Source organism: Rhinoderma darwinii, chromosome 2 (genome assembly GCF_050947455.1).
Source record: "Rhinoderma darwinii isolate aRhiDar2 chromosome 2, aRhiDar2.hap1, whole genome shotgun sequence".
Lineage (NCBI taxonomy): Eukaryota > Metazoa > Chordata > Amphibia > Anura > Rhinodermatidae > Rhinoderma > Rhinoderma darwinii.
Genome location: NC_134688.1, coordinates 312,000,369 through 312,014,707, shown reverse-complemented (window position 1 = coordinate 312,014,707; position 14,339 = coordinate 312,000,369). Strand labels below are relative to the sequence as shown.

General features: G+C 42.4%; 1 protein-coding gene across 1 annotated transcript in view; it reads left to right on the top strand.

Moving 5' to 3' along the window:
• CACNA1S (calcium voltage-gated channel subunit alpha1 S) overlaps positions 1-14,339 on the top strand; it is a 960,893-nt gene that overhangs the window by 823,725 nt on the left and 122,829 nt on the right. The window contains exon 39 of the mRNA XM_075853532.1: positions 4,262-4,364. Within this exon, the coding sequence (XP_075709647.1) occupies positions 4,262-4,364 (103 nt within the window). The remainder of the gene's footprint in view (positions 1-4,261; positions 4,365-14,339) is intronic.

Sequence of the window (14,339 nt, the reverse complement as noted above, 5' to 3'; positions counted from 1 at the left end):
CCAGAATGGGTTCACTTTTGGGGGGTTTCCACTGTTTTGGTCCCTCTAGTGCATTGCAAACGTGACATGGCACCAAAAACCATTCCAGCAAAATCAGGGCTCTGATATCCAAATGGCATTCCTTCCCTTCTGAGCGCCGTGGGTCTAAACAGCAGCTTATTACCACATATGGGATATGCCGTAATCGGAAGAAATTGCTTTTCAAATGTTGGGTTGCTTTTTCTCCTTTATTCCTTGTAAATATTTGACAATTCTATGTTTTTCTGAAAAAAAAGTATATTTTCATCTTCACAGACTAATTCCAATAAATTCAGCAAAAAACCTGTGAGGTCAAAATGCTAAGTATAACCCTAGAAAAATTCCTTGAGGGGGTAGTTTCCAAAATGGGGTCACTTTTGGGGGTTTCTTTTGTTTTTGTCCCTCCTCCAATGCGTTGCAAACGCGACATGGCACTGAAAAACCATTCCAGCAAAATCTGCGCTCCAAAATCCAAATGGCGCTCCTTCCCGTGCTGTGGGTCTAAACAGCAGTTTATGACCGCATATGGGGTATTGCCGTATTTAGGAGAAATTGATTTACAAAAGTTGTGGTGCTTTTTCTCCTTTATTCCATGTGAAAGTTTTTTCATAAAAAAAAATAAATTTCATTTTTACAGACTGATTAAAATAAATTTAGCAAAAAAACTGTAGGGTTAAAATGCTTACAATACGTCTAGATGAATTCCTTGAGGGGTGTAGTTTCCAAAATGGGGTCATTTTTGGAGGCTTCTACTGTTTTGGCACCAATAGACCTCTTCAAACCTGACATGGTGCCTAAAATATATTCTAAAAAAAGGAGGCCCCAAAATCCACAAGGTGCTCCTTTGATCCTGAGGCCTGGGCTTCAGTCCATTAGTGTACTAGGGCTACATGTGGGATATAAAAACTGCAGAATCTGGGCAATAATTATTGAGTTGCGTATCTCTGGTTAAAGTTTCTGTGTTACAGGAAAAAATGTATTACAAATGAATTTTGGCAAAAAAAATGACATTTGTAAATTTCACCTCGGCGTTCCTTTAATTCCTGTGAAACACCTGAAGGGTTAAAACACTTTCTGAATTTTGTTTTGAATACTTTGAGGAGTGCTTAAGGGGGTTTCAAATATTTGGGCCCCTCAAAGCCACTTCAGAAAAATAAAAGGATGTTCAAAAAATGATGAAAACATAAAGTAGACATGTGGAAAATATTAATTAGTAACTATTTTAGGTGGTATAACTATCTGTTTTACACGCAGATACATTTAAATTTAGAAAAATCATAATTTTTGCACATTTTCTCCAAATTTTGGTGTTTTTCACAAGTAAGCAATGAATTTATCGACCACATTTTTCCACTAACAAAGTACAATATTTTATGAGAAAACAATCTCAGAATGGCTTGGATAGGTAAAAGCATTCCAGAGTTATTACCACATAAAGTGACACATATTTCAGATTTGAAAAAATGGGGCCGATCCTGAAGGCCAAAATTATCTTGGTCCTGAAGGGGTTAAACTGGAAACAAACACCATATGCAGCCTCCTGTTCAGGAGTTTAATTGATGAATAAAGTTTTTTTTATTTTTTATGATACATAAATTGTAACTGACACAGTTTGTTTTTTTTTTTTGTTTTTTATGAAACTAGACAGACAAGAGATAGCTGTTTATGGTGAACAAATTTAAAAAGAAAATATACTTTATATAACGTTTCTGACTAGGGAGTAGATTTTCTTGGAAAACACAGTGACAATGGCTTAAAAAATTTAATGTGACTCGCATTTAAAATCTCACATTATTTGTACAACTTTCTGTGATGTCACATCACTTAAAGGCTATGTAAGGGTATATTCACACAACCTATTTTCAGCCATTTTTCAGGCCGTAAATGTCCCGAAAAACAGCTGAAAAATGAGAAGCAGAAATACGGCGTTCTGTTATTTTACGCCTCATTTTTAAATAACGGCGCGTAAAAAGGTGCCCCGTAAAAAGAAGTGCATGTCACTTCTTGAGCCATTTTTGGAGCCGTTTTTCATTGACTCAATAGAAAAACAGCCGTAAAAAAATATAAAAAACGCTGCAAAAAACGCTAGTTTGATTTTAAAAAACGGCGGAAAATCAGGAGCTGTTTTCCCTTGAAAATAGCTCCATATTTTCAGACATTTTTTGTTAAGCGTGTGAACATAACCTTAACCTTTGAAAGGCATTTTTTTTTTTCAATAAAAAGTTCAATCAGTGTGATTGGTGCAACTTTATAAATTGCTTTTATTAAATATAATTTTTACTTTTTGAGATGCAGCTGCTCCATATTCTCTATACAGAATAGCTGTATCGTTCGCAATGACCTGAATCCGTCAGTCTACGACACGCAGGATCCACCTGTAATCTATCGCATCTAAGTTATGAACTTAGATGTGATAGATTACAGGTGGATACTGTTTGACATGCTTTCACTGAACCTGTCAGTCCCGCTGACCTGATGGGAACAGGATTTAGCGAAATTAATGCGCAGCGGATGGTGCAAAGTGAAAATTGCAATTTTCCACTGATATGCCATTTTAGTGCACAATATGTTGTATCCAGTTTGTGCCACTGCAGACAAATACCTCATAAACTGTTAAGCGAGTTCTCCCGGGTTTTGGAATGCCATACATGTGGATATAAACTGCTGTTTGGGCACACTGTGTGGTTCAGAAGGGATGAAGTGCCATTTGGCTTTTGGAGCGCAGATTTTGCTTGGTAGTAGTTCTGTTTGTGGTTTTACTGGTATTTCAGTTTATTTCAGTGGGGGCATATGTGAGCTGTGCAGAGTACATTAGTGACTAATAAGAGGGTATAATAATGTGGTAAATCAATAATAATCCACAAATATGTGGCCATTGTCGCACTGATAATGGTGCCCAATCTTATCCCCCTTTTGGAACACACTGTGCACAATTTGTGTTATCATATTCTGAGAGCCAGAACTTTGTTTTCACCAACGGAGCTGTGTGAGGGCTTATATTTTGTGGAACAATCTGTATTTTGTATTGGTACCATTTTGGGGTAGATGTGACTTTTTGCTAATTTTTTTGAACATTTTTTGGCAGTGTGCACCGTGGGCTGTAAATGAAATTTTTTCTTTATTCTGTGGGTCGATACGATTACGGCGATACTATATATTTATATATATATATATATATATATATAATATTTTTTTTTATGTTTTACAGTGTTCATAATAAAATCACTTTTTTAAAGAAAAAACATTTATTAAAATAAGAGGAGTGAGGTCCCTGCTCGCAAGAGCTTACAATCTATGAGGAAATAGGGGTGACACAAAAAAGAAAAAGTGCTTGTGTTGTACAATGGTCCAGCCATCTTTTGCAAAAATAGGGTAGTCCATATAAAGCTGCATGAGCCAGTCACCAGCAAATATCTGTGAGTGACAGATATAAAGTGCTTTAGGGTGCAAGGAATGTGAGGGATACTGTTGAATGAAGGGGACAGGTTCTGATGACGAATGTAATAGGGGGCAAATGAAAAGAATCAGAAAATATTTTTTACTGCACATTTAAATCTATGTGGGGAACTAATTTGATTGTCTAAGGTAGGCCATTCCAGAGCAATAGTACAGCTTGAGGAAAGTCTTGAGACAGGTGTAATAGGTGTGGATTATGGAGGATGTTACTCTTAGATCGCTGGCAGAGCATAGAGCACGGGTAGGGTGGTAAATACAGATGAGGGAGGAGATATAAGGAGGTGCAGGACGGTGGAGAGCTTTTTGGGTGAAAGTAATAGGTTTAAATTGTATTCTAAAGTGAATGGGCAGCCAGTGCAGTGACTTCACAGGGTAGAAGCTTTGGTGTAGCGGTGGGTCAGAAAGATGAGCCTGATTGCTGCATTCAGGTTACATTGGAAAGGGGAAAGTTTGAGGGAAAAACTGATTAGTAATGAGTTACAGTAGTCAAGATGAGAGTGAATCACAGCGAGAATAAGATCTATTCAATAAGATAATTAGCAATTCTGGTACAACTTCTTTAAATTAGTTGCTATGCAGCTCGAGCCTAAGAATGAGAGCAGAACTGTGGTATGGAACTGATTTTATATCCCAGTTGTGTAGAAATAAAAATATGTACTGTATGTTTGATAGATATCATAATTAATAGCACATCAAGTTATTATAGTCTTAATTATTTGGTAATGTTTTAATAAGTCTTATTTGTTTATATATTAAAACTATCACACAATTTCTGTTTCTTTTGTAGCGGTTAGTCAGTATGAACATGCCTTTAAATAGTGATGGGACTGTTACATTCAATGCAACTTTATTTTCACTTGTGAGGACCGCTTTAAAGATAAAAACTGAAGGTAAGATATTTGTGGAAAACTTTTGTTCTCTTCTAGAACTTTTTTGCCATCTTCACTAACACCCCTCGACTATAAATTAACACAATTTTCCTTGGCATGTCCCTAAACACTTTGTCACTGTCCACTTTGTCACTTAGTCACTTTGTCACTGTCCATTCATGGTATGGTAAAATTTAGTTTTCAATTTATTTATACATTTCCATATGATAAGACTATAAAGGAAAGGGAGAGAATATCTATTCAGCTATAGATACCTCAGCTTGTCATGAGACATCTGAAGATTTGTTTTAAGGGCTGGTATTTAATGGAATTCACTGGCTACTGTCACCCACTCTTACAACCTCCTTTTATTAGGGTCACTAGGGTTATTCCTAACACCCCTACGCTTTCTTTGTATAACGCTTATCTATTTGCCTTGCTACTAAGTGTGTGTGTGTGTGTGCGCGCGCAGGGATTCACGACACAAGTATAGCAAAGATAGGTTTATCACCAACACAAATCACACTCGGTTATTATCCCCTTCCCGCTTCATGCCGTATATATACGGCAAACGGCGGGTGGGGGAGCATGGACAGTGGTGGATTAAGTAGACCATAGGCCCTGGGCTGTTCCACAAACTTGGGCCCCCCTTCCCCACCGCCGCTCTGCCGTGTCTATAGTGAACACCACCTTTTTGTGCGAGTATTTACAAATGGTTGTTACGATTCCTCTTGTTGAAGGGCTGTGTCCCTACATACTGACAGTCTTTAACCATCACTGATAGTATAAAACTGTGTAGGGACACATCCTCCTGACAATGGGAATGGTAACACACATTTGTCTATTAGTCCTGGGTAAAACAAAGACTTTATGTGGAATACAAGGATTTCCTACAACAGACATGTCCGGAGAGGGGACAGATCCTCTATAGATCCCGTGACTCACAGGTAGCGTCTTCTCTGATGGGAGTTGTTATCTTTTCTTCTCCATCTGACACAGACTAGTTTGGTGAATTCTCCTGATGAGACATCTTTGCTCCTCTCTTCTGCAGCCATTTCCAGCCTTTCTAGAAACACAAAAATTCAGACACCAAGGCCCAGGACCATACATTAAAGTCGTTGTCCGGGCATGGATTGTTTTTTAATAGTGATGACCTATCGATGTGCCCGGACAACCCCTTTTATTCAGACTAATAAATTAGAATACATACAGACCCAAGACCTTTTAAACTATTGCCGTCCCCAGACCAGGCCAGACCCCCCCTAAGCAAATACAGACCCCAGAACAAGCATTCTAAATACAGACCTCGGACAAGACCCCTAAATACAGACCCCCAGGCCAGACCCCTAAATACAGACCCCAGACCAGACACCCTAGATGTACAGACCCCAGTCCTCCTAAATACAGACCCCAGACCAGACCCCTAAATACAGTCCGCAGACCGATTAAACTAATACAGACCCCCTAAATACAGACCCCTTAAACTAATATAGACCCCAGACCTCCTAAATACAGACCCCAGACCAGACCCCTTGAATACAGACCCCAGAACAGACCCCCTAAATACAGACCCCCTAAATACAGACCCCAGACCCCTTAAACTAATACAGACCCCTAAATACAGACCCCATAAACTAATACAGACACCAGACCACTTAAATACAGACCCCAGACCAGACCCCCTAAATGCAGACTCCTAAATACAGACCCCCTAAATACAGACCCAGACCACTTAAATACAGACCCCAGACCAGACCCCCTAAATGCAGACCCCTAAATACAGACCCCCTAAATACAGACCCAGACCACCTAAATACATACGCCAGACCAGACCACCTAAATGCAGACCCCCTAAATACAGACCCCCTAAACACAGACCCCTTAGACAAATCCATTGTCCCGTTATACTTACCTCGCAGCTCACCTCACCTCACCTCACCTCGCAATCTTCTCTCTTGCTGCTGGTCTAGGAGAGCGGTCATGTGACCAGCAGGTCTCTAATCAGTAACAAGAACTGCAGACATAAGGTCATGTGACCTTTACGTCTGAAGGTACTTTACAGGACATACACAGTGCTGTTCTGTCACGGTTTTTGCCACGATTCACAGAAAAATCTCGGCAATCACGCATTGTACTTGGGGCGACCATGGGTCCCCCGGGATCCTCGGGCCCCGAGCGGCTGCCCAAAACGCCCAATGATGATCCACCATTGAGCATGGACTGGGCTCATAGGCTGAGCCTGCTCCGTAGGACGAGTGTGTCGGCTGTGTATTACAGCCGTCACTTCCGGGTAATGAGCGGGATCCCGCTCGCTTAACCCATTAAATGCCATGGTCAATAGCGAATGCGGCATTTAAATGACTGAAAACAAGGGGTCGACCGACGGTAAAGTTCCAACGGCCCCCCGACGGCAAGATCAGGTGGTGCCGTTGGTTGGCATGGCAGCCTAGGGGCCTGAGGAAGGCCCCCAGGTCCGCCGTCTTTGTACTCTTATAAAGCCCTGCCTCTGGGTATACCATTGCAGTATATCATCCAACGATTGCTGGTTCAAGTCCCCTAGGGGGACAAGTGAAAAACAAGTAAAAAACTGTGAAATAAAGGTTTTTTTTAACAAAATTACAAAAAATTAAAATGAAAAGTAAAAAAAAAAAAAAACCTTTTCCCATTTTCCAACAAGCACAATGTAAAAAAAATAAATATTAACATTACTGGTATCAACACCTGCGTAAAAGTCTGAACTATTAGAATATATCATTATTTAGTCCACCCGGTGAACGCCATAAAAAATAAAAATTATAAACCTCAGAATTGCTGTTTTGTGGTCATTGTGGCTCCCCCAAAAAATTAAATAAAAAGTGATCAAAAAGTCACATGTCCCCTAAAATGGTACCGATATAAACTACAGCTCGCCTTGCAAAAAATAAGTCCTCATACCGCTAAATCGACAAAAAAATTAAAAAGTTATGGCTCTCAGAATATGGCGACAAAACTCTAATTTGACTTTTAACAATCATTTATTTTCTTGTAGTAAAACATAACAAAACTATATACATTTTGTATCGCTGTCATCGTATTGACCTGCAGAATAAAGTTAACATGCCGTTTTTACCGCATGGTGAATGCTGTAAAAACAAAACCACCCAAAAGATTGAGGAATCGTTGTGTTTATCCTATTCCACCAACAAATATTTTGTTGGCAATATTGATGGAAAAATAAAAATTTACGGATAATTTAACGAGGGAAGGAAAAAACTAAAGCGAAAATTCAAAAAATGGCTATGGCGGGAAGGGGTTAAACACAAAATACACAACACGGTATAATATCAGTATACCGCAATACACATAGTAACTTAATATGTATTGAGTCCAGTGACACTACACGTGGCACAGTGTTACAACAAGATATCAACAGTACTATCTTAAAGTGAATGTGTCAGAAATTAAACATTTTTTTTTTAGTATATTATAACCCCTTCAAGGACGCAGTATTTTGTCATCTAATTGTGCCCGCACAGTATTATGCCCCCTAAGTGCCACACACAGTATACTGCCCCCTGTAATGCCCATATACAGTATAATGTCCGCTTAGTGGCCCCCACACAGTATAATGCCCCTATCCCCTGGCTGCCACACACAGCCCCTCTTATAGATAGTGCCCCCCTGTACATTGTACCATACAGCCTCCCTGCAGACAGTGCCCTAATCCCCCACCCCTTCCATGTAGACAGTGCCATTAAGCCCCCCACCTCCCCATATAGACAGTACCATAGAGCCCCCGACCTCCCCCTTGTAGACAGTGCCCCCAAACAAACTGAACTGCTCCACAACGCCGACAACGGATCCTTGTGTAGGCTGGCGTGATCCTGTAGCCTAGTACAGTTTCCCAACCTTTTCGGACTCAAGGTACCCCTGGAAAGAAAATCAGCCCCCGCTCACAGTAAAATGACCATCAGCCCGCTACTCACGTTAAAATGACCATTGGCCCGCCACTCACAGTAAAATGACCATCAGCCCCTCACTCACAGTAAAATGACCAGCAGCCTGCCACTCATAGATGCCCCCTGTAGATAGTGCCACACAGCCCCCAAGTATGTATGCAGTGCCATACTGCCCCTTGTAGGTAGTGCCACACAGGCCCCTTGTAGGTAGTGCCAGACACCTCCTTGTAGGAAGTGCCACACAGCCCCTTGTAGGTAGTTCCACATAGCCCCTTTGTAGGTAGTGCCACACAGCTCCCTTGTGCATAGTGCCTCACAGCCACCTTGTAGGTAGTGCCACACTGCCCCCATTTAGGTAGTGCCACACTGCCCCCATTTAGGTAGTGCCACACAGCCACCTTGTAGGTAGTGCCAGATATCCCCTTGTAGGTAGTGCCACACATCCCCTTTGTAGGTAGTGCCACACAGTCCCCTTGTAGGTAGTGCCACACAGCCCCCTTGTAGGTAGTGCCACACAGCCCCCTTGTAGATAGCACCCCTTCCTTCCTGTCGATAGCGCCACTGTAGCTCCCTGAATCAGTGTAATCCACCTGTGGCCGGGGATTCCGCTACTAGACGGTATAAGGACAGTGACATCCGGGGCTTCTCCTGGAGTGGAATCCCCGTTCACAGCGCCGGCAACGCTGTGGATGGGGATTCAGCTTTAGGAGTTGCCCCTGATGTCACTGTCCATGTATGGACAGATAATTCAAGCACTCCGTCCATGAGCGGAATCCCCAGTCACACGGGGATTCCGCTCCTTCAGGGAGCTACGTGGCACTAGTAGATAGCAGACAGGGAGATACCGACAAGCGGTATGGGCGCCCTCATGCCTGGTGTCGCCGCTGGCAGCCGCTATGGCTGCTACATCGGTAGCGACGCCATTGAGAGAAGAAGCGCCCAGGAAGAAAGGCAGCTGCTGAGTCGCCGGGCCAGGGCGCTCTTTCCCTTCAGAGCCCTGCCATGTGTCCAAACAGCAGTTTATGAACACATATGGGGTATTTCCATACTCTGGAAAAGTTGCTTTAGAAATGTTGGGTTGGGTGCTTTTGGGGGTTTCCACTGTACTGGTACCTTAGGAGCTTTACAAATGCAACAGGGTGCAGAGAAACCAATCCAGCAAAATTTGCTTTCCTAAAGCTAAATGGCACGCCTTCCCTTCTGAGTTCTGCCGCTTGCCGAAACAGGAATTTATGACCACATGTGGGGTATTTCTGTACTCTGGAGAAGTTGCTTTACAAATGTTGGGGTGCTTTTTCTCCTTTATTTGTTGAAAAAATGTAGAATTTTGAGCTACATCTTATTGGAAAATAATGTGTTTTTTTATTTTCAATGCCCAGTTCTAATAAAATCTGTGGGGTTGGGGGCGTGGCTAAGACAGCAGAGCGAGCGTACGCAACTTTCGCTGCGCTCCGGCTCCCACATAAAAACCCGCCGTCATCCGCCTACCAAGGACCTCCCCAGTTCGGGACGATCACTCCCATCACTTTTGGGGGTGGAATGAGGTGTTTCCCGTTCACGGCCTATACATGCGCCGGAGCCGCGGCCTAAATTTTCAGCTGGACGGAGGTCCAGCGCGAACAGAGGTGCTGCCCAGACAGGTAAGATCAACCCTCAGTGCCAATGACTGCTAAGGTCCCCTCGCTCTACCCCTCATCTGGACAGTCGAGATCTAGACTTACAGGCCTCTGAGGCCTACTTCACAGGCTAAAGCAGCGGCCTAGATTTTCAGCCGTCTACACGGCCGGGCCTGAGGTGGCTCCATACCGCTTTCTGAGTGCCCTGGACCCACCTTTATTGAATACATACAGCACCCTAAGGTAGGTGCAGAAAAACGGGCTTACACCAGTAGGATCCTCTTGGCCCTAGCCAAGATAACACGCCAACCCTGTTTGTGGGTCACCTGCAAACGTACTGTCCTTTGCCGACCTATCCAGAGGGCCCCCCTGCCTGATACAAACCCACTTGGGTCCCTGTCCCATATCCAATCCTGTGTGATGTAACTCTCTAACATTGTCTGGGTGCTGAATACCCTCCCAGTGGTCTAACTACACATTGGTGCTCCATACACCTGTACTCACAGCTACTTACCTTTTAGTCATGGTGCCCCCAAAATCGCAAACCAAATCCACTGCCAAGCTGGACCAGTTTTGCAGAGCGGAATCCTTGGCATCCACGCCTTCTTTCTCACAGGTCGCTTACCCAACTCTGCTGGATTCGTACCAGCCAGCTTCTGCTGTATCGGACTCTAATCCGAACACTTTGAAGGTATTGCCATTAATACATGTCAAACCACCCTCACCACACATATTGAGGAGATTAAGGTTGATATTTCTCTTCTACGCCAAGATGCACAGCACACCAGAGAAAGGGTGACGGAGGTGAAAAAAGTCAGTAATCTGGATGATCAAGCCCCGCCACTCACCAGATGTCTTGGTGACATTGAACAGGGCCTGACCAGATTACATCAGCACCTGGATGATCAGGAGAACAGACTGTGGTGCTGTAACTTTTGCTTTATAGGCTTGCCGGAGGGTTCGGAAGGTTCCTCTCCTGAATCCTTTTTGGAAAGCCTGCTTACTATCACCTTCGGCAGGAAATATTCTCAGTTATGTTTTCAGTGGAAAGGGCGCAACGCATTCTGTCCAAACCTCTGCTTCCTGGAGCTCCGCCATGCATGTTTATTGCTAAACTCCTCAACTGCCGGGTCAGGGACACTATCCTTAAACTCATAAGAGAAAAAGGATAAATCCTGTATCAGTTTACCCTGATTTCTCTATTGAGGTCCAGAAGAAGAGAGCCTTGTTCCTCACTGCCAAGAGAAAGCTTAGGGAACTGGATCCCAAATACGTAATGTTGTACCCAGCATGGTTGAAAGTTCTGGTGGATGGCAGATCACATTTCTTCACGACTCCACAGGAGGTCCTCGACTGGCTGGATACTCGTCCTCGTGATCAAGCAGGCTCTACTCATCGTCCGGATGCTTAGTTGCTGACATTTGTAGCTGTGTAGTTCCACTCTCCCACGGTTCCAAGCTGCTAGATCACTTCTTGTCTTTGACATCCTATGATGGATCTGTGGACTATCCGTTCTCCGTATGGACACCGTCATTCTTCAGTATACTTTTTCTACTGGGAGGGTAGCACCCTTCCTTTTCATGCTTTTTGATAACTACTGTTGGTAATTTGTACTATTGTTGTTACGACTATTTATATTTTTTTAAGGGTTCCAAGACTTCATGCGTTCATGGTGAAGGGATTTGTTTCCATCTGTTTTTTGTTTTTTTTGCTTGTTTGTTTCCACAATGCATATCTCACTGCTAATTTTTACAGGTTTCAGGTATATTATGCTGCTCATCTACTGATATGTCCTAAGTGGTCGGGCCTAGATTTGTACTTTTGCCTTCTGCCAACTTAGTGTCCTTTTTAACGTGGAATGTGAGAGGTCTTAACGACCACATTAAGAGAGCCCTTGTGTTACGGTATTTACAAAAGCATGACTGTGATATTATATGCCTTCAGGAGACACACATGATGGATGACAGGCTCTGTTTCCTAAATAGACCCTGGATTGGATGGTCATACCATTCCACATTCACTAATCTAGCTAGGGGTGTCTCACTATTGATAAAACACTCTATCCACTTTTGCCTGGTAGATATGTTTTTGGACCCGAGTGGTAAATTTGTTCTGATACACTGTCTCATTTATCATAAGCCATTTCTCCTGATAGGGCTTTATGTTCCCCCTTCTTTTTCACTTGCCACTATTCATGCCATCCTGTCATTTATAACCAGTCACCCGTCTGTGCCCAGTATCTGGCTGGGTGATTTTAACTCCAAATGGGATAAGCATTTAGATAAATTCCTTCACCCTGGCCAAGTTCTGGTAGCTCCAGGTCCCTCCTCCCTCCAGTCTCTCCTTTTAGAGTTCAATATTACGGATGCCTGGAGAACTACAAATCCTCTTGCCTGGCAATATTCTTGCTTTACTCCTCAATTTGAGGCTTTATCCCGTATTGACTTAATGCTAGTACACACCTTCCTCCTGACGGTTGTGGATTCTACAGAGTATCTCACCAGGTCTGTCTCGGATAACTCCCCTGGCTGTTTATGTATTAGACTCCCCAATATACCCCAAAAAATAGATGGCGATTGAACCTCTTTTGGCTGAAAATTCTTCCCTCACTTGACTATTTCCAGGCTAAGTGACATTCGTTTTTTTTTTTTAAATAACAGAAGCGCTTCTCTTTTAGTGGTGTGGGACTCCTTCAAGGCATATGCACAGGGGGGGGGGGGGGCACACTCGGTGGCAATTAATGACTTGAAAAGGGGTTTGGCATAACAAACTCCAACTGGCTAATGATGCTTTGGCGGCCGAACTCCAGTATATCAATGATCCGACTGGGGATCATAAATCGGAATGGCTTTGCCAGGTCCGATTGTTACACAACTTGAATTTAGAAGGCTCAGAAAAAAAAGCTTTCTTTTCCAAGCAATCATAACACGGTGAAAAATTTGATAAACTTTTAGCTTGTATAGCCAAGGGAGATAGGGAAGCCCCTGTGATATCATTTTCTTGAAGTTCCAGATGGTACCCAGTCTTCTGACCCACATGTAATATTATCGGCCTTTCGCTGATATTATGAAACATTATATTCCTCGGACATCTCTGCATCTTCCATGGAAATCTCTGAATATCTAGAGCAGATTTCCCTCCCCTCGCTAACGCCTGCCCATAGGGAATATTTAGATGGCCCCATTACTGTACAGGAGATTCTGGAGTCCATGGCCTTCTTCCAGATGTCTAAAACACCCGGTAGTGATGGCCTGCCTATTGAATTTTACAGGGCTCATGCAGATATTTTGGCTGCACGTCTCTGTGGGGTTAAAATGCTCACTACACCTCTACATTAACTCCTTGTTGGGTGTAGTTCCCAAAATGGGGTCTTTTTCGGGGGTTTCCTTTGTTTTGGCACCACAAAACTTCTCTAACCTGACATTGTGCCTAAAATATAATCTAAAAAATAAAAAAGGCCCTAAAATCCTCTAGGTGCTCCATTGTTCCTGAGGCCTGTGTTTCAGTCCAGTAGCACAGCACACTAGGGCCACATGTGGGATATTTCTAAAAGGAGTAAGGGCAATAAATATTCAGTTGTGTTTATCTGGTAAAACCTTCAGTATTACAGAAAAAAAATTAATAAAATGGAATTTCTGCAAAAAAAAAAAATTATTGCCAAATTTCCCTTTTCTTTAATTCTTGTGAAACGCCTAAAGGGTTAAAATAGACTTTCTAAAAGCTGTTTTAAATACTTTAAGGGGTGCCGTTTTTTTAAAATGGGGTGATTTGTAGGGGTTTCTAATATATGGGTCCCTCAAATTCACTTCAGAACTGTACTGGTCCCTAAACAAATAGGCTTTTGAAATTTTCTTGAAAATGTGAGAAATTGCTGTTAAACTTATAAGCCTTGTAAAAATAAAAGGATGTTCAAAAAATGATGCCAACATAAAGTAGACATATGGGAAATGTTAAATAGCAACTATTCTGTGTGGTGTACCTATCTGTCTTGCAAGCAGATACATTTAAATTTAGAAAATGCTAATTTTTGCAAATTTTCTCTACATTTTGGTAAATATTGAATTTATCTACCAAATCTTTTCACTAACATAAAATACAATACGTCACGAGAAAATAATCTCATAATCGCTTTGATAGGTAAAAGCATTCCAAAGCTATTACCACATAAAGTACCACATGTCAGATTTTTAAAAATGAGGCTCTGTCATTGTGGTCCAAAAGTGCCTACGGCGGGAAGGAGTTAAAGAGCTTAAGAGAGGCTATGGCCGTCGAGACTTCCGTAATAGTAACAGGGGCTGACAACACTTTGAGAGTGTTAGTGTCTATTGTGGGCAGGGGAATTGAGGCCAAAAATGAGGAGATCTCTTGCTGGGTGGTCTGGTGAACATTCGGATCCAAAGATAAATTGTATATACATTCATAATATTGACGAAAATGTTCTG